This window comes from Spermophilus citellus (genome assembly GCF_964194105.1).
Source record: "Spermophilus citellus genome assembly, chromosome: 14".
Classification (NCBI taxonomy): domain Eukaryota; kingdom Metazoa; phylum Chordata; class Mammalia; order Rodentia; family Sciuridae; genus Spermophilus; species Spermophilus citellus.
Genome location: NC_138194.1, coordinates 96672029 through 96692186, shown reverse-complemented (window position 1 = coordinate 96692186; position 20158 = coordinate 96672029). Strand labels below are relative to the sequence as shown.

General features: G+C 55.8%; 1 protein-coding gene across 1 annotated transcript in view; it reads right to left on the bottom strand.

Moving 5' to 3' along the window:
- Positions 1-408: 408 nt before the first annotated feature.
- Positions 409-20158, bottom strand: part of TG (thyroglobulin) — a gene marked incomplete at its 5' end in the record, with an annotated part of 211984 nt that continues 192234 nt past the window's right edge. Inside the window, 5 exons of the mRNA XM_081266640.1 lie at positions 409-581; positions 1547-1737; positions 3192-3326; positions 16837-16944; positions 18217-18398. Coding sequence (XP_081122766.1) covers positions 466-581; positions 1547-1737; positions 3192-3326; positions 16837-16944; positions 18217-18398 — 732 coding nt within the window. The 3' untranslated portion in view covers positions 409-465. The remainder of the gene's footprint in view (positions 582-1546; positions 1738-3191; positions 3327-16836; positions 16945-18216; positions 18399-20158) is intronic.

Sequence of the window (20158 nt, the reverse complement as noted above, 5' to 3'; positions counted from 1 at the left end):
CTTGACTCAGAGCTCACTGTTGCTCCTGCTGGAGTTGGTCTCTTACCTACATTCTGAACCTTCCCTAATAAATCTTTCCCACTACTCAGGTGGGACCGCGTCACTTGGGGCCTGCCCTCAATAGGTCCCTGTTTTCTGTGTCGCCATCTTCTGTTTGTCTGGCTTTCTCTCCTCCTGGAGGTGCGAGTTCCTTCTTCCCCAGCACTCAGTTCCAGGCCTGGTGCCCACTGGATGCTCCATAAATATTTGTTGAAGCCCAGGAACTGGAATTCAAACACCGGGAGGATCACTAAGCCCCAGTGCAGCGTTTTCCAAGAATTTCCTTGAAATCACAACTCAGTCAGCAATGCTTCACTGCAAATAGACACTTTATTGAAAGCAAGTGGCTTATTCTAGAGAATGAGGGGAATGTGGCGGGCAGACTCAGGTGGGGTTTGCAGGGTGGGTGGGTGTTTCAGGAGCTGGTCACTTGCTGTAGCTCTTAGGGCCTGGCTCTCGGGGCCCCAGGAGGTCTTCTGTCTCCTCGGCCCCCACTGTCAACTCCTCTTCATCCCCTGTCAGCTGCTCATCCCTGGCTCCAGCTGAAACAGAAGGGCAGGGCAGATCAGGACCTCCCCGTCATCCTTCTCCCTTTGACCCAAAGATGCCCCAGCCTCCAATGGGCATTCCCTCCCAATGGCCGACAGAGGGGCATTTCTGGTGGTTGGGACACCAGATTCATCTCCCAGCTGTAAGGATGTGCTAAGGGTACAATAGTACTTGTCAACCAGAGCCTCCTCGCCTTGGAAGGTAAAAGCAGAGTTGATGATCTGAAATGTGCTGGACAAGGTCACTTTTCTGTTTGATGCTTCATTCATTCCTGTCCCTCCCTTCCTGAAGAACTGTCATTTTGAATTTCTGAGCCAAAGTGTCACCTCCCCAGGGGGCCTCTGCAGGGAGAGGCGAGTCCTCCCTCCTGGGCTTCCACCAGTCCTGGTTCAGCAGCCTTACAGCATGGTGCCAGGAGAGCTAAAGGGCAATGATTGGTTAAGTCATTACCATCCCCACTCTTCTAGAAGATTCTCAGGGGTGTCATGTTTATCTCTATATCCTCATGCCTTCGTTGTGATCCATTCTCTCTCCTTAGTAACTCCACAACAGGAAGAGGTAGAGACACCTGCTTTTACCCTGGCCAGAACTGCCTCTCTGAGACTTCCCATCCAGCCCTGAGGACTGTGAGGATGAGCTTCAGGGTCTTGCCTTTCTCCCATACCAGTGATCCTGGTTTCCAGCCAGATGCTGGTCGCTGTCCCACCTCCTCACACTGCTTCTCAGGTCTGGTCCCCCAGTGCCTCCCTTTGGACCCCTCTCGAGCTTCCCCTTCCAGCCCCATCAGAACAGAAGGCTCTTGGCAAAAGGATTCCCCAGACAACGCACAGCTCCTGGGGGGGGGGGGGCCGTGGCATCAGCAGCCCGCAGCCCGGGGCATGCAGCCCAGGCCCCGCAGCCAGCGGCAGGATGGAGCTCAAGCCCCACCCCAGCTCCCACCCATGCTGTGACCCACTACCTGCAGAGGCCTTCAGAGTGCGGATGTACTTGGACCAGAAGGAGCAGTCGGTTTGCTTCAGGCCCTGACGACTGGGGAGCAGGGCGCTGAATTCCTTGTAGCTCTCTCCACCGGCTCCAGGCACAAAGTCGGGCCAGGGGGCTGCGAACTCAGGAGCTCTCCGTGAGAACTCGTGTGGGTAGTTGGGATTTCTGGTAAATGAGAAAGGCCATATCTATCCACGAGGGAAAACTGTCTGCTCTTATCACTTGGGATTGCTTCCTATGTGCGTTTGGTCTTGACACCACGTGTGAACCCACCCAGTCTGGCTCCTGGGCTGTGACCTGCACCAGGCCCTGCAGAGCATTAGGGACAAGGCTTTCTGAGCTTGCCTCGCTCAGACCGTTCCTGTAGAAGAGACGTGGGCTGGCCTCCCAGTGGCATTACTCAGAACCCAGTGTGCCCTCCTGTCTGTGCCGTCAGGAGGCCTCAGTTTCCTTTCTACCATGACACTTTTGGATCTGGACACATGGCCAGTCTCTGGAATGCCCTTGTTTGTCAAGACCTGGGCAGGAGGCTGGGCCCAGAGCCAGGGAGCATGCTTGCTACCGTACCAACCGCCAATCAACTTCCCCAGGAAAAGGTCATCACATCTGCTGAGACCTGGGCTCCATCCCAGACCCCAGCCAGGCCCTCTCCCAACAGGCCCTGCCTCCAGCCCCCACCATACAAGGTGCTCTTGGGTCCTGTGGGCAGTGGCCCAGCCCGGTCCCATCTCCAGTGAGCCATGCCTCATTCATCTGAATGTTCTACTCATCCTTCCAGGGACAGGGTCAAAGTCACTTCTTTGGGGAATCTTTCCTGCTCAACCTCCATAGCAACTGTGCCAAGCCTTCCTTGGTCCAGCTGGGGGGTGGGCTTGGTCTCACTGTTTCAGGCTGTCAACGGCCCACAGCTGGGCCAGGAGGTTTTTCCTTGTTTACCTTTCCCAGGGGTCTGGCACAATTCTAGGGAATCCATACACATGCCGTGAAAGGTGAAGAGAAACAAGCAAACCACCAGGAGGAGGAAGCACAGGCCCCCGGGCCGCAGAGGCATGAGCACAGTGAGCCCTAGGCTGGACCAGAGGCAGCTGGGAGGAAGGGCCAGGGGCAGACCAGCAGGGCCCAGAGTCACTGCAGCTGAGATCCTAAGGCCCCGGCACCCAGCCCCAGCCTCCCCAGGAGCAGAGTGGCTCTCCTCCCAGTGATCTGGCCCCCAGAGGAACACTGGGTAACGTCTGAGACATTTTAATCTCATGAGCAGGAGGGGGTGTGTGTCACCAGCATCTTGTGGGTAGAGGCCAGGGATGCAGTCAATGCCTCCTGGGTGACTAGTGCTGAGGGTGAGGAGTGCTGAGACTGGGAAGCCCTGATCTAGAGCCATCAAATGTGACTGAACAAGAGAGGGCTATAACTGTAGCTTTCTTCATGAAGATGGATCTATGCAAAGGCGGTCTGGAGAGGGGACTCTAGAGAGGGGACCAAGGCAGGAAGAGCAGTGGCCAGCAATCCCTGACCAGGGAGAAGAGGGTGGATCCACCGATGCCAAAGGTGGCCTCCACGTGAACATGGATATGGGGGTGCGGGAGATCATGAGGGTAGGGTTCAGGACGAGGTCCACTCACCCAGATCTGATGAAGTTGGAAATGTACTGCATGACCTTCAGCGACAGGCTTTTCTCCTCCAGGGAAAACTGCCCCTGGTGGCCTGGGTAGAAGGGAAGGCCAAAGGCGTGCTGCACATCCACCAGCAACTCCAGGCTAAGCACACAGGGAAGGAAGAGGAGAGCATTCAGGGGGCAGCGAGACCCTGGGGAAACCAGATGAGCCAAAACCAACATTCCTCCCAACAAGCACCTTTCCACTCTTTGCATTTTTAGGATTCCTGCTCAGAGCTCAGCCTAGCTGAGATCTGGCTGGGCCCTTAGTCCATGGCCCCTCGGGACAGATGCTGACTCTGGTGCTCCTGGGGCTCAGCAGTGCTGAGGAGCAATGCCTGTGTGCACCTCCCCAAGAGAATGTCCACTTGACCGTGTGCCAACCATGACACTTTGTTATCATTGCATATTTACTTACTCCTCCAGTCACTGAGCTTTGAGCCCCTGGTTTGCCCTAGCTCTTCTTCCTGTATAACTCAGGAGCTTGCAACCCTTCGAGGTTGGCATTCATCCATGCAGCCCACTCTAGCACCCAGTATGTGGTAGTTACTCAATAAACATATGTCACTGAACTGGATCTCTAGTGAGCAGCTGGCAGATAGGGGTGAAGATCTGGAAGCCAGTTCAGAGTTTGCATGGGCTGAGTTGGGGTGACACAGGGAATCCTGTGTACTTAGGTCTGAGTTGTGAATCTGGGAGGCTATGAAAGAGGGAAATCTGGGAGGGATTTGCAGTTTCATGGTAAAGAACTGGCTTTGCTCCACGACAGGTCCGGCCTTGTCCTTGGGCTCTGGTAGTAAAAGGCTTTGTTGATGTGTGCTTTGTTGAGGGGAGAGACTGACTGCACTGGATCCTAGGGGGTATGTGGCCATACAGCACAGTCTTGGGGTGGGTATGGCCAAGCCAGAAACACCATGCATGTGATTTCTGTTGAGGCTTGTGTCAGTGTTGCTCAGCCTGTGACAGATGGCCACTTGGGCAACCAATCAATCATAATGATGCCCCAATAAAAAATCCAAACACCCGACTTGGTGGAGCCACCCTGGATGGCAATGCTCATGTATGCTGTCACATGTGGGTGCAGAGAGAGGAGCACATGCAGAGAGAGGATCACTATCATGGGTACTGCCACTTGCAGAGAACTTTTCAACCCTTCCTGTGAGGTACTGAACCCTAGGGTGGTCTCAGTTCCTTCCCCCACCTCCACTCCCGCCCTTAAGGAGAGGACCCTCTCTGCCAAGGCTCATGTGGTCACTGCAGCTCCCATGGTACAGGTGACAGGCAGATGGGCCTCTGGACAGGGGTGCTGGGCAAGGGCTTGGGCAGGGTGGGTATCCCTTTACTCAAACAAAGGGATGCGTGTGGAGGAAGGTCACGCGAGGTGAAGTCCGCTGCTTTCTCAGGCCAGCTTAGCCCTAGCTGTGACTCAGTGTGACTCATTGTGATGGCCAGGAGGCTGGGAAAGGGGTCCCTAGCCCAGGGCTTTGAAGGGGAGCCTTTCCTGTTGTCCCTGCTGCTCAGCCTGGGGCCCCAGTGACTGCACAGGTCCAGAGCCCGTCCTTAACAGCAGGGCCTGGCGCTAGGCTGCTGGCTTGGCTGGGCTCCTGAGGGCTCGAGCCAGTCCCCCACCACCCCTGTGAGCACTGTGAGTGACAGGTGCCTGGCCCAGGGCACAGAACGACATGAACAGAATCAGCTGACTCCGCCCTGGGACTCGCTGCCTGCGTCACTGTGTCAGAGGCCTTGACGTCTCTGTGACTCAGTCTCCTCACCAGGTCAGAGGAGCTGCTGCACATGGCTGCTGGTTGCACAGCGGGGCTTTCACAGGTCCATCACTCTTAGGGCCGTGGTCACTGAACCTCGGCCCTGGGCCCCAGTGTGGAAGGCAGCTGTGAAGGGACCAAATCCCTAAGATGTGCAGAACGAGGCACAGACGCATGCTGCGGCGTCTCTGCAGTTTCCTCAGGTGGCAAACGTCAAGGACACTGAAGCTCTTAGAGGGCAGCCGGAAACAGCAAACGTCCTGGAACTTTGCAGGCTCCTGGGACCCCAAGGCTGCCAGCTTTACTTGGTGTCTGTGTTATCAATTTGTTTTTAATTAATTTACTTTATTATATATTGACATACCTGCAGATAGGAGTGGCACTGTGGCTTGGTGAGCGGTGCTGGGGTGGGCCCAGGGGCTCACACACGGCACAGGTGCCCCACCACAGAGCCACACCCCAGCCCTGCTGGGGTCCTTGAGCCCAATGTGAATGGTTGGCTAAGATATCAAGTATTGAACTTTTTGAACTTGTTGTGAAAAGAGCATTAGAAATTGACTCAGTGATATTTTGAAATTATTGCCTATCTTTAGCACAGTACACAATGGATCTCAAAAATTAAAAATAGAAAAAAGAAACCTCAACAATCAGACTTCTCTCTCCTCTCCTGTCTACTGGAAGTTTCTTGCCTTGACCGTCCCCTCCCATTCCCACTGCCTGGCCTCTGGGATTCGGCATTCTCCGTGACTGCTGAGAGCCACCATCTCCTGAGCGCTCAGGATGGACAGGCTCCATGCTGGGCCCCTGACCCTCAAGTCTGCCAACCTTCACAGCAGCTGGAGAGCTCAATGTTGCACCCACACTCTTTCCAAGCCCAGGGCTCCGAAAGATAAAGTGACATGACGTAGAGAGCCAGGGTTCAACCCGGAACCTAATTGGTCCCAGCTCCATGCTGTCAGTCTGCCCAAGGGAGGACCCTACAGGTCAGCATGGACCACCCCTCCTCTCCCCTCTTCCTGGCTGTACTCGGCTCACAGGGAGGAGGGCAGAGCAGCAGCTCCCCCAGAGGCCCTTCTAGAACAGAGGCCAGAGGCCACACTCCTCCTGGGGGTGGTGGGGGGATTTTTGCTGCTCCTTAGGTTTACAGCAGGTTTGGATGGCTTGGGGGGAAGGCGAAGGTCCCCATTGCGAAGCCCGTTCACAGCACTAGGGGCCCGGCCTCCTCCGTTGTCCTCACACCGTAGGCCCCTCTCTCCCACGCCTCCTCTGCCCCCCACTGCTCCCTTCAAGGACTCAGGCACTAGATGGGGCCTACAGGGATAATCTGTCCTCTCAAGGCCCTGATCCTTTGCCAGACCTGCATAGTCCCTTCGCCCTGTGAGGCAACATGTCAACTTGACAAGGTACCAGGGCAGGACGTGGACATCTTGAGGACAGTATTCTGCCTGCCACAGCAGCCTGCTCTACTGTTTCTTCCAAAGAACGCTGTGTGCCAAGTGGCCTGGTGAGCAGGCATAACCCTGAGACCAGAGCCCGGCCTCCTTTACTCCCAGCACGGGCCCCTTAATATCTGCACAGTCCTGAACAACAAAGGTAGCCTGTAAAGGGGACTCTAGAGAGGGGACCAAGGCAGGAAGAGCAGTGGCCAGCAATCCCTGGGCCGCATCTGAGAAGTGGTGACGCCATCAGGTTCACCTGAGGCCTTGAGGAAGGCTGAGCAGCAACACATTTCCAACCATCGGCAATTTCTGGCTCACAGGCCCATTCCCTGTCCCTTCCCAAGACAGGACTGGAAGGTCAACAGTGAGGGCCACTTCCCGGGGTCCACCACAGGGCTGTAGACGTGATGCCATGCCTGAGCCTCCCCCTCAGTCCTCAGGAAGCTGAGCATGTGCACCTTCTTTCAGAGAGGCTCCTGACCGCTGTCACATTCTCGAGAAAGTCTGTGCCTATGGTGTGCTGGGGAGGGGTCAGCAGCTGGCTACTGCAGCAGTAGCATTTTCCGATTTCCATGGTGTAAATACTGCAGCCATGGTCAATTTCAAACCCCTAAAGTGACTTCATTGAACCAGAGTGGGACAGAGATGATCCCAGCTGGGCCTTGGGCACTGGCGCTAGCTGGCTCAGACCCACATTGCCTGTGACCTCAAAGGGTTGGGGAACAGTGCTTCGGGGGGAGGCCTGGCCCTCCAGCCCCCAGGCAGTCTGATGTGTGAGCCCGCTGTGGGTGAGGACTTGTGCTTCTTCCTTAGCTGGGCTGGCCTCCATTAGGATCCTGGAACTATGTGAAGCTGTCGGAGGCAGACATCTGGAGGAGAGACTCCAAGTGGGAGGCATGGAGGAGGGAACACAGGATCAGAGGCCAACCTGTGAGAGTCCCAAGGCCCTCTGGAGGAGGAAGAGGGGTCTGGAGTCAGTGTCTGCAGAGGAGACCCAGCAGGTGCCTGACGAGGTAAGGGAGAAGCTCCTGAGCCGAGGGTGGGCAGCATGTGCTGTGGGCTTGGCTTCTACACACTCTGCTCAGTTGCTGCTGAATCATATGCCCGGGCCAGGGGCGGCTGGACAGGCATGTGGTCAGCCGGGTGATATTTAGCTTCCAGATGCTGTTTACTGCAGTTAAAATTAAGGAGTCAAGATGTTCCCTGCTCTGACAACTACCTATGCTATGTGGAGGCCACAGCTGCTTCTTCTCATTGTCACAGAGCAGCAGATGTGGGCTAGAGAGCTCCCTGCCCAGACGGCAAGATCAGCTCAAACCCCACTTCCACTACGGCCCTCTGCACCCTGGTTTTCCTACCAGAAGTGGGTCTGACCATCCCTGCTCAGCCTCCCACAGGGTATCGATGCTTGGGGTGGAAGGAAATCCCTCTAAAACTGGAAAATGCTGATGAAGTTACATTTAGCCAGAGTGTGGGAAGAACTGACCAGCCACACAGCCCTGGGCATGGTTTTTTTTTTTTTTTTTTTTTTTGGTGTGTGTGTGTGTGTGTGTGTGTGTGTGTGTGTGTGTGTTTTGCTCTAGTTCCAGGGCATGTGTACTGTTCACTGAGGACTGTGGCAGGTGAGATGTGGATATCAGGGTTGAAACCCTCCCTGCCAAATGTGCAGTGGCCAAATGTGCACTGTGTCCTGCTGATGAATGCTGGGCATGGGAAGGTGAGTAGGGTGGCCTCTACCTCAAGGAACTCAGGGGGTGAACAGGAAATGCAGGTGAGCCAAGGGTTTCAAACACAAATGCATCATGCATCAAAGACAAGTCCTATCAGGTGACAGAACCACTTACAAAACACGGTAAGAGGAGAGAGAAAAGATACCACTCTTTTCAGGCAAGGAAGTAGACAGGAGCTTTGCACAGTTAGAGGGGCTATGCGCATGCTCCTTGGTGAGGAGTGGTGTCAGCGGGTGGAAGAAGTGAGCACAGAATGTCGGGCAGTGTCGGTGCAGTAGGCATCACTGGGTGGCTCCATGCTTTGCGTAGAGGATGGGTGGAGCGTGAGGATGGCCAGGTGTTGAATTCCCAGCACTCTGGTCTGGGAATTCTGCAGATGTCTATGTTATACAGAGAAGTGAAATTGGAATTTCTCCTGATATGGAAAATTCAAAGTGTGGGGCCACTAAATGACAGGCTTGCTGAGCTCCTGAAGGCTCCAGGTTGTGAAAGGCCAGAAGAATTGGAGATCACATCCTAAAGGGGCTGGGGACACTGGTGGTCTCTCAGCCAGTGACTGGAAGTCATGTGTCTTTTACAATACTTACTGGAGTAACGTGGAAAAAAGGCCAAACTGAGAAAAAGTAGTGGCCGCCATTGTCCAGGAGACAGAGCCCTGGTTCTTTTTACACAATTCCCCTGACCTCACATTGTTCTTGTCCTCTGCTTTGCTGGTGCTACTGGGGACAGGGAGGGGACTGAGCCTTACTCCTAGCATCTCAGAAGCCACCTGCATTTCAGAGCTTCTCTGTTGCGCAAGTTTCTAAGTTCCACTTTCCACATCAGGAGCCATAACCCACACCATGTTTGGGCTCATCAGGAAGCAGATGACCCAGGTGGTGTCCCCAGAAAGAGCACGGGACAGTAGCCTCCGCCGGAAGGAGGGCTGAGCCTGGGCTCATGTCCAGCTGAGAGAAATCTTTCTTGTCAGAAGGAACACAAGGTTTTGCATGACAGAAGTTCTTGACTGTTATGTTGAGGATGGAGGGAGAGAGGCGCTTGTGCTGGGAGGGACCCAGGGCCCGCCAGTCCTCCCTCGGGCTGGCACAGTGTCTGCAGGTGCAGGGACTTCTGTCCAGGTTGCTCCATTGGCAAGAGGAACTCCACTGACCTCACTCCCTCCTTATATCAGGCCCACGTCTCCAAAAACCATCCTCCCAAGAAAACTAGGGGATGGGGGTGAGAATCCTGTTCCCGGGCTTCTTCTCCATGTTTTTAGAAGTTGAGGAATTGCTAAGTCACTTAGGAACAAAGGACCACAAAAGGGCAAATCTAATGAGTTTAGATGCTGCCTATGAATCAATCAGGAAGTAATTACATGCTTCACAAATGGCTGTTTTGCAAAAGGATTTGTTATGCAATCCTTTAAAAATGAACTCCTGGGTTTACTTTAAATAACATAGTCCTATTCACATCTCTAACATCTTTTTAATTTTCTTCAATTATTTCACATCATATTCATATAGAATACTAACTCTGCCTGCTAGGATCTACAAACTCCCATTGAACCACAAGACCCTGTCTTCCCCATATCTCCCACACTCTCCTGGTCTTCTTTATCCATAAACATACTGGGCCATTTCCCACTCAGGGTGTTGGTATTTGACGATCCTTCTTTTAGGATGACTCACTGTTCATTTCTATGCTAGGACCAAACCTTTTCACATCACAGTTCCCAGTTCAAACACCACCTTTCAGAAGGTTCTGCTGACTGGAGCACCCTAGTGAGACTCCTTCCCAGTGCTGTTATCTGAACTTAGTCTGCTGATCCATGTGAGCTGGACATCTTTGCACCCTATTCCCACCTGCCCATCAGCCCTACTCCACGGTACAGTCTCTGGCTGGCAGCCCTCCCTGTGTGGCTGATCTAGCGCCATGATTTGGAGGAGAGTTTGTGGCAGAAAAGGCATCAGCAGGTACTGGTTGAATCAAGATTGAAAAGGAGCCAGGTGCAGTGGTGTATGCCTGTTATCCCAGCAGCTGGGGAGGCTGAGACAGGAGGATCACAAGTTCAAAGCCAGCCTCAGCAACAGCAAAGCACTAAGTGACTCAGTGAGACCCTGTCTCTAAGTAAAATACAGAATAGGGCTGGAGGTGTGGCTCAGTGGTCGAGTGTCCCTGAGTTCAATCCCCGGTACCAAAAAAAAGAAAAAAAAAAGATTGAAGAGGAAGCTCAGAGCAAGCCCTAATACGCCACCAGGCCGGAGTGGTCAGTTTTGGAAAATGATTGTTTCATCTGTTCTGAGAAGTAAGCTTGTCAATCACCCAGGACGGAGCCAGGCCTGTGGACCCAACTCAAGAATTCAGTCCCCCAATATTTTCCTTGGCTTGTAAATTCCAGAAGGCCCATCAAACTGTCATCTGAAAAGATGAAATGTGGATCTGGAAGAGTCAAGGCCCCTGGAATCCACCAAAGTCTCCAGGACGCACATGCAGAGCTGCACAAAACACCTCAAGTTGAGGATTTACAGCTTTGTTTTCCAAAGTTGGGACAAGGTACAAAGGAGGAACATTGCTGCTGCTTTAGTCTTTCTTACTTACTCATTTTCCTAAAAGGACAATAACCTCAGCTGCCAAACGTCGAATGTCTATGAGGTGCCAGGTCTAACAGCAACACCCCCAGTATCCAGGCTGTGAAGAAGAGGCAGCGACGCCCAACTCACAAGATAGGGGAACTTGCTCAGATGCAAAGAGCAATAACGGTTCAGACAGGATCAGGTACAAACCCTAGTTAATTCAACCCTCAGGTCAATAGCTTTGGTAACCAGAGGCTGCCAGACATGCACACACGCACTCGCACACCCATGCACACATATTTCTTATATATATATATATATATATAGAGAGAGAGAGAGAGAGAGAGTTTATGAACATTTGTTTATTTATATGTGGTGCTGAGAATCGAACCCAGTGCCTCACACACATGCGAGGCAAGCGCTCCACCACTGAGTTACAATCCTAGCCCAATGCATGCGTATTTCTACTGAACACATAAAACCTTGGGCTGAGCATTGTCCAGGTCCGTCCCCTGGACCTTCCAAGCAGTTCTATGGAACAGGTGTTATTACTCCAACAAGGTATAACTGAGGAGGCTCAGAGAGGCTAGGTGACTGGCCTCAGGTCACACAGTTATTAAGTGGACTGGGCCACGGCGGGTCCTCAGCGGGGCTCTGGTTGAAATGGGTGCCACTGAAAAAATGGAAGAGAACACAGGTGACAGGAAATGAGTGCAGGGGCCACTTACTGGCTCTGGGACTGGGCTATAACCCCATCACCTCCCTGGGCTTTTGTTCATCTTTAGAAGCAAGGAGTGAGTTGAAACACTTGCATCCTGTGATCATTTGAATCTGAAACTTGGATGTTCCCTTCACGCTGTGGGGTTCAGGGTCTTTGCCCCCCGCCCCAGCCTCATGCCTAGTCTTTCCTTGAGGCGGCCGGCTGGCCCCGTTTCAGGGATGAAAATCTCACCCCTGATCCAGGGGCAATTAGAGACCCACAGTTATGCTGCAGCCATTAGGGACAGTCTGTAAGAACGCAAGGACCCACTGTGTGTCTGCCAGCCGTTGCCAGGAAAGCTAATGTATGCAGCAGACACGGAGGCTTGGGACAGATGGCCCCGTGCAGCACACTCAGATATTTTAAGTGTGTAGATTTGAGCCAGAAATAAATTGAGAGGTGTGACAGCTCCAGGGCAGGGGAGGGGAAAGGGAGGGAGAGAGGGAGAGGGAGGGGGAGAGGGAGGGGGAGAGGGAGAGGAAGAGGGAGAGGGAGAGGGGGAGGGGGAGAGGGAGAGAGAGAGGGAGGGGGAGGGGGAGAAGGAGAGAGAGAAGGAGGGGAGAGGGAGGGGAGAGGGAGGGGGAGGGGGAGAGGGAGAGAGGGGGGAGAGGGAGAGAGAGACAAAGAGAAAGAGCGAGGATGGAGAGGAGGGAAGGAGAGGGAAAGAGTTGGACAGAGAGAGGGAGAGAGAAAGGGAGAGGGAGGGGGGAGAGAGAGAGAGAGAGAGAGAGGGGAGAGGAGGGAAAGAGAGGGGAATAGAGGGAAGGAGAGGGACGGAGAGAGGCCTTGGAGAAGGGCTAACTGGCCAGCACTCAGCCCTTGCTGCCACCTGCCCACAGATAGCGCCTTCCTGTGCCCATCCCATGGGCAGCAGAGAAGCCCATGCTGCGATGTGGCGGGAGGGAAGCTTTGCACAGGAGTCACTGGGAACACGTTCTGATGGCCGGGATGGCAGGTGCTCCTAGTCCCCATGGTGTGCCAGGCCCTGTTCTGTTCTCAGAGTGCTGGTCATAATCTCTTGGGGGCAGGTCCTGTCATTGTGCCCATTGTTCAGATGAAAAAACTGAGTCACCAAGGGCTGTGTGACTTGCTGATAAGTCTTTCCTCACCCAATGCAGTGGATACCAGAGTCCCTGCCTTTCAAGGACATGAGTCACAGGTGCCCTTGAGGCGACCAAGCCCAGTGGCCTTCACACCTTCCCCCACAGAGTGGCCTGGGATGGTCACTGAAGCTGGGTCCGCAAGATGAGGGAGGGGCCAGGAGGTGCTGAGCCCACCCTGATCTCCACCTCAAGGGTCCTTGTGGGGTCCCTGCTCCAACAAAGACAGTCTCAGGACCTCATCTCCCACCAAGGAGTCTAAAGCCTAGAGTGTTGAGGATCCGTTCCCACCTGTCAGTGAGGTGGCTGGGCCAGCGTCTGTCCTGTGCACAACCTCTGAGCATCCACCAGTCCCCATCTGTGCCCAGAGGTCAGGGCTCTGAGAAGCAGAGAGCCGTGCACAATCGTGAGGCAGCTGTGGGGATGGTGCGTGGCTGGGGCTGCCCATGGGAGGGTCCTGGAGCAGTGCGGGGACCCCGCAGCCCCAACCCTGGAAGGGCAGGAGAGGCCACCCAGCAGCAGAGAAGCCCAGACCAGCCACCGGAGACAGGTGCGGTTTATTCTGTCTAGGACTCTCCTCCCGGAGCCCTAGGCCCCAGCCCTGCCACACCACCCAGGCCCTCGCCCTCGGAGCCCCTGTCCCAGCTGTTATCCTACAGAGGAGCAGGTGTCCTGTAGGAACCCTGTCCTCTCCAAAGGACACGTTGGAGCCCTAAGACCCAGAACCTAGAGCGAGGGTCTTTCTCCATAGAGGTAACTGAGTTGAATGAGGTCACTGTGCTGGGCCCTGATCCAGCCACTGATGTCCCTGGGAAAGGGGAAATTTGGACCCAGAGACAGACGCACCCAAAGGAAGACATGGTGAGGATGCGCAGGAAGAAGGCCGCCATCTATGAGGCTCGGGGGCCACAGCAGCCAGAGGGGCCTGGGAGCACCTGTGGAACCCTGTGGCACGGTGGCCCTGCCTACCTTGGTCTCTGAACTCTGGCCTCCAGCACCTGCCTGAGACATGCATCTGGGTTGTTCTGGGCCCCGGTTTGTGGGCCCCCATGGCGCTGCCTGGGAACCTGCTCCAGGAGGACCGGCACCACCGCTCCGGCTGGAACCTGAGGGCTCCCTTTTGTCTTGCTTGATTTCTGCTGTCACGTGCCGATGTACTCCTTGTTCTTTTCCACTGCCAAGTTTGGGGCCAGGGCCCCAGGGGTGGAGGCCTCTGCGGAGCCAAGCTGGCTGCAGCAAGGCTTCCCCTCTGCTGTCCCCTGGGCTCTAAGGCTGAGGCAGACACACCCACAGGAGTGCAGTGCAGCCAGCCAGTGGGATGTGTCCTGGCCTGGGACTGCTGAGGCTCACTCCAGGAGCCAGTGTCCCCAAGTGAGTGGCCTCCAGATGTGGATGGCTGCTGCCGCTGGAATACCAGGGCTCCTTCCTCTCCACCCTAGCATGTAGCTGACGCCCTGTCCCTCCTCTTCACGCCTCTCTCCAGAGCCGTGGCTGCCATACAGCTCCCTTCCCATGACTGGAGCGGTTGTTGGGACCTAGGAGTTGGGTCAGGCTGAGGTTATGAGGACTCTCAGCGGGGACCATGGGTGTTAGTGGGAAGGGTCCCCAGGCTCAGAGAAGTGACGGCAGCATGCTGCTCTATCCAACCAGCTTCGGTCCTCGGGGACAATGGTGACTCCCCTGGACTTCAGGGCCTCTGCCATGGCCTGAATGCTTGTGTCCCCCCAAGACCAACCCTGCTGAGTTGGTGTTAAGCAGTAGAGCCTTGGGAGGTGACCAGTCCACAGGGTGGAATGGCGTCTTTATAAGAGGCCCCAGGAGCCTGGCTGTCCTTCCAGCACATGAAGACGTGGTGAGAGGCGTCATGAGGCTGGAGGAGCCCTCGCCAGCTTCTGAGCCTGGACTTGCAGCCTGCAGGCACTGGGCAGTAAACCCTGTGGCTCCTAAACTGTCCAGCCCAAGGTGTGTCAGCATGGCAGCCTAAAGAGCCATAGTTACTGTCCCTCTGTAAAACGCGGACAGTCACATCAACCCTGCCAGCGCACCAGACGCTGGGCATCTTGTGTTGTGCTGTAAAGGCCGAGTCTTCTATTCAGGGAACCATGCAACCATGGTGCCTGGAGAGGCCCGAAAGCCTGAGCACCATGAGGGGCCCCCGGATGCTGTGACAAATGACCATACACCAGGGGCTGAAAGCCACAGCAAACATCCTCTCTGAGACCTGGGGCCTGAAGTCCACTCTCAGCTTCCTCAGTCAAGATGGGGGAGTGGGCCAATGCTCCAGGGAGGGCCCATGCCTTCCCTCCCAGCTCTGGGGGCTGCCTGCACTCTTTGGCTTGCTGCTTCTGTGGCTCGTGGCCCTCTCCTCTAGTCCAGTGAGGCTCCTTCGGCCTCTCTCACCAGGTCCTAGTGACTGTGTGCAGGGCAGGCCCACCCAGTGACCCAGCATGGCTTCCTCACATCAGGGTTTTAACCACACCTGCCAGGACCCTCATTTCCTGCACGGCAGCCCCCTTATCCTCAGAGACAAGCTCCAAGACCCAAGAGGATGCCTCAAACCTCAGGTGGCACTGAGCCCTGCATATACTACAGTTTTTCCCATTCGTATAGATGATAAGGTTTAATTTATGAATTATGCACAGAAAGAAAGAGACTGGTAACCACGACTCGGCATAGAGCCATGGTGACAACGTACTGCCTAGGAATCCCAGCAGCGGGTCCTGCCTGCTAAGCATCTTGCTGTACTGGGCTCACCCTTCTTCTAGAGCAGGCGTGAGACCATGCAAGGCCCATGGGAGAAGACGGAGGAAGGATGAGGGAGGTGTCAGGACCCAGGCTGGGGCTTCTGCTGACCTGCTGACAGAACATCAGAAGGGTGACATTTTGTCCTGGGTATCACAGAGCCGTGACATGCCAACTGACTGTGGAACTGAAGCCCAGAAAGCTCTGCTGGGAACACGGGGAAGGCTGTAGGTTATCGCAGGCTGCAGGGATCAGGCCATTATTCAGTCTACCACAGGGGCATGGCTCATTGTCATGTTTATGAGGCTGCCCTCTGTCCTTGCAAAGCAGTACCCAGTACAGACCGGTGAGCTAGAGAATCATTTCCCAGAGATGGTTAGTGCCGACTCTGAGGGGCACATTATCAGCTTCATTCACAAGGAGAGAGAACAGATCAGAGACACAGGCGCTGGCCTGAGATGGCACAGCTGGTGAGTGTGGACTGGTCTGCCCCTCTGGAGCTGGCGCCCCCATCCCAGCTCCTGTTGCCCAGGTGCGATGGCTGTGGTCCCTGACCCCAGGTGGCAGCCTTGCCTCTGCTCTTACTTAGAACCAGGCAGCACGGTTCCTGCATCCTTTGGACACCTGTTCCCAGACAGTGTCCCTGGGGTGCTCCTAGAGGCTGACTCGGGGTAGCGCTGCTCAGAGAAGCACAGTTTCGGGAAGCACCCTGTGGGAAGTGGCTCATCGGACCTGGCATGATGTGGAGGCCACTGTCCTGCCAGGAAGGGTCCCGTGATTTTTCCCTGTGGGCAAGAGGCTTTGGGCTGAAGGCCACGCGAGTAGAACAGGTGTCCACAGTGCTCCTGCAGAGCCAGGGACCTCCATGTCCCCAGGCCCTCCTGGCCATGCTCCCTGACTCTGTGGTCATGGCCAAGTCCATGCCTGGCCACGCCGAGCCTGCGCGTCCTTGGCTCAGTTTCTGGAGGTGTGAGGAGCAAGCCTCCCCCTTGCTCAATGTCCCCTGCTTCTGGGAAGCTCCCCACTGTCTCTCCTGGGCCTCGGGCCCCTTTCTCCTGGACCTCTCATTTCTCTCCCTATTTTGATGATTTTTTTTTTTTTGCACCTGGGACATCCATCGTGAGGTCTTGGACTATTCTGGGAAAATGATCTATAAACTGGGGGGAAGAAACCTTTCCTTTGGTTGGAATAAAGCCCCTGTGCTCAGTTCCTAGAGGAATGAGGTGGACGTATGGCAGTAGTGTCCACACAAAACTCCTCCCCAGGCCGGGTCACCAGTGAACAGCTAGTGCCACAGTTCCAAAGCGCGTCCCCTTCACAAAGCTTTCTCTTACTGCAGTGATACACAGTGGCTATTACTGTTGTTTAATACAAAACAACAACAACAACAAAACAAACAAACAAGAACAGAGGCTTAGAGAGGTTTCTGGAACGCTGCACGTCACTGAGCCAAGACCAGGCCTCTGTCCTGCCCTCCTGCCCAGCCTCCCTGCAGATCACTGCCTGCACCCCTGGGCCCCTTACCTGCCACGGCCGTAGCTTTCAGGGGCATGGTACATGAAGACGTTCCCTCGGGCCTGCCTTGCCCAGAGCCTGGCCATGTCGATCGTGGGACAGGTGATGAAGTAGTCTCTGGGGCAAGGACAGAGAAGGGAGTCTGGTGACACACAGCTCCATGGACGGCTGGGCCAGGCCAGACCTTCTCCCAGGCCAGGACTGGGACGCCTCATCCCCCAAGATCCTTGCCAGCCCTGCAGAGGACACCCCTCTCCAGCTCCCAGAACTCTCTGGTGGGAGAGCCAGGGATCGGATATCACCTGCTGTAGTTCAGGGCAGACCATGAGCCCACCCTTGTGCATCCCCAGGTCAAGAAGCCCCCAGGATAAAGCTCCTGGACACCAGTCTCACTTCAAGATCTGGAAGCCTAGCACCCTGTAGTGAGGGCATGGTCAGTACACCGCAGAGCAGGCCACAGAGTAGCTGTGTGTTTTAGAAGAATAGAAGAAGATGGAGGTCTCCAAGACATGTCATATGATGCCAGCAGCCTGGAGGCAGCGGGCTTGTGAGAGGCCACTGCCTGAGTGTGGCCAGGGCAGAAGGCTGGCCTCAGCAGAGGTCAGACGGCAGCCGTCTCCTCCCGAAGCTGCCTGGGCCACACTGCCTTCCTGGGTCTCAGCCCTCACCCTAGGACACACGCTGTCCTTAAAGCCAGATATCGGACTTGGAAGCAAGACCTTGGGTTTTCTGAGCTCTGGCCCTGACTCCTCCTACCACTCAGGCTGGGGAAGGGACTGGACATCTGTGGGTTCTTATGGTCCAGCCTAGGGTTGAGCCCCCAGACTAGCTGTTGGCTCTGCATTTAAAGCAGAGCACCCGACTAGAGGACAAGCAGCCTCTCTGCTCCCAAGATCCAAGTGGTGGTAGGAAGTTCTGTTCTGAGCTAGTGACCCTCCAGGGGGATCCCAGGCCCTGGGTGGAGGCTGAGTGTGGCAGGGGGATTCTCATGTCCCCCCTCTGATGCTTCCCAGCAGAGTTGGGGTCTGAGGGCACCAGGGTAAGGGCCTGCCAGGCATGCGAGGCTGGCATGGAGTGGGTTCTCTGAAGCGTGGACCTTGGGCGTCCCACAGAGCTCCTGGGACAGGCCTGGCCACTCTTTGCTCTCCAAGGGCTCAGAGTGGCCCAGGAAGAGCTGGGTTTCTCCTTACTGCACTGGTCAGTGTCCCCTGGCAGCAGGCCCTCCCTCCCCAGCACTGCCCTCCCTTGGGGCTGCTTTCCCCATGCCAGAGACTGGATGGAGGGACAGGGAACCAGGAGGCCCCCATGCCCCCTGTTCCCTCCACCTCAGAGCAGCCGCTGGGGCCACCCAGCCTGGGCATCCAGGTGGTCCTCCTGGGCCTGGCCTACCGGGTGGCGTTCTCCAGTGCCCGGGAGAAGGAGGCGTAGTCGTCGGCAGAGTGCTCCAGGGAGTAGTACCAGGTGGCAGCAGCCAGCACGCGGGCATCCAAGTCCTCACCGCCCAGGGAGTTCTGCAGCGCCTGGTAGAAGGCTGTTTTGCTGTTGGCCCGGCCTTGACGTTCCTCAAATTGCTTAAAAAAAAAATTAATAAAAGGCATGAGATTCCCCAGTTATTCTGAAAGGCCCAAGTCACAGCCCCTCAAGCTTTGTTCTAGAATTTTCTCTCTGGGAAGCCATGAGACAGGGTGTGGAGCCAGACATTGGGGTCTGTGTCCCAGCTCTGCCTCCTCCTTCCTGGGGCCTTAAATGAGGGGTTGCACCCCTCTGTGCTCCCTTTCCTCATCTGAAAATGAGAGTTCCTTCTTCAGAGTTACCCGAAGGACCACAGAGACCCATCCACCCGCAGCAGGTCACACCCGCGTGTCCCTGGCTGAACTGGGCTGCCCTCAGCCAGCGGGTGCCTCACGGGGTCTGCTGTGAGGGCTGAGCTCAGTTCTCGGCCTCTGGCTCTCTGGGGAAGTGAGCACGCTCATTCCTGCCAGCAGCACCCTCCTCCTCGGGCCCACTGCTGCCCAGCTCAGGGAGTAGCCACAGGCATGTGGGCCATGTCCCCTGTCCCCAGGCCACACATTCTGGTGCCAGAGGTGGCATAGCGAGGAATGCATCTCCATCAGGGAGCGAGCTCTGAAGGAACAGGGCAGGTCCTGAGGCCTACGGAAGCCCGCAGCCTGGGGCTGCTTTACACAGGATGGCCAGGACAGCCGGCCAGCCAGGGGCACCCTTCCAGGTGGGAGAATCCGTCCCTCTGCCCCTGCCCCCCCTGACCTGGCTCTGCTGCTCTGTGCTGCGTGAGCCCAAGGCAGAGCGTTTCCTTGCTCCTGGACTCAGGGTCCTGCAGACAACGGTCAGTGGAACGTGGGTGAGGTCCTGGGTGTGAGGCTCAGGCCCACCCATGTTTACGTCTCTCTAGATCTTGTGTCCTGCTCATCACACAGGACGCGAGGTCAGAATGGAGGAGCCTGTGTCAGCCGCTCCCTTGGGCCGGGGCCATTCTCCCTGGGGACGGGCTGATTCTGAGCCCGGCTGAGCCGGCAGCGCCTGGACCCAGCCGTGGAAAACTGATCAAAACACAGCCGTTGGCGCTGCTCGTTGGCCTCAGAGGAGAGCAGGGAGCCAAGGAGGGAGCGGCGTGGCAAGAGGGCTCCACTTAATTCTCTCTGTAACGGTTCATTTCTTGGAAAGAAGTCCCAGGAGGACATGAAAGCACTTTCGTGTGTGTTAACGCTGAAGTGTGAGCCCTGGAGCCTTCGCCATTTCAACAGCTTCCAGCTGCTACTGGCCACGGTCAAAGGCCAAGGTCCTGTGAGAGGCTTCGCACAGGAACCCACAAGTGCACACGCACATGCTCGCTCACAGACCCACAATGACACTCCTGCCTGATTCACCCTTACCCTCACGGTGGGTGGAGCCTCTGAGAGTGTGGCTCTGGCCCTGTCCAGTCTGGGCAGTTCTCGATGCCCACCTGCCACCTATCACGCGTGCGGACGGTGTCGGGGATGGCTTTATACCAATCTCTCTTTTCTGACAGTTTGGAATATTTCATAAAACAAAAAAATGAGGTTGGTGAGCGCCTGCACACCTACTGTCCTCACCACCTGCGCCAACATCCCACATGGGCTTCACTCAACTATCGAGAGGACTGGGCCCCAGGCCGCCCGGTGTCCACACCCTTGACCAGGCTGAGAGCACCCACAGCTCGTGCAGGGTGGCAGCCCAGGCAGCACTGCTGGGTGCACCCCAGCCCCACCCCACAACTTCATCACCACCCTGGAACCCAAGACACTGGGGCCTCCCCACCCAGGGCTGGAAATCTACCCTGGGTCAGAGTAGT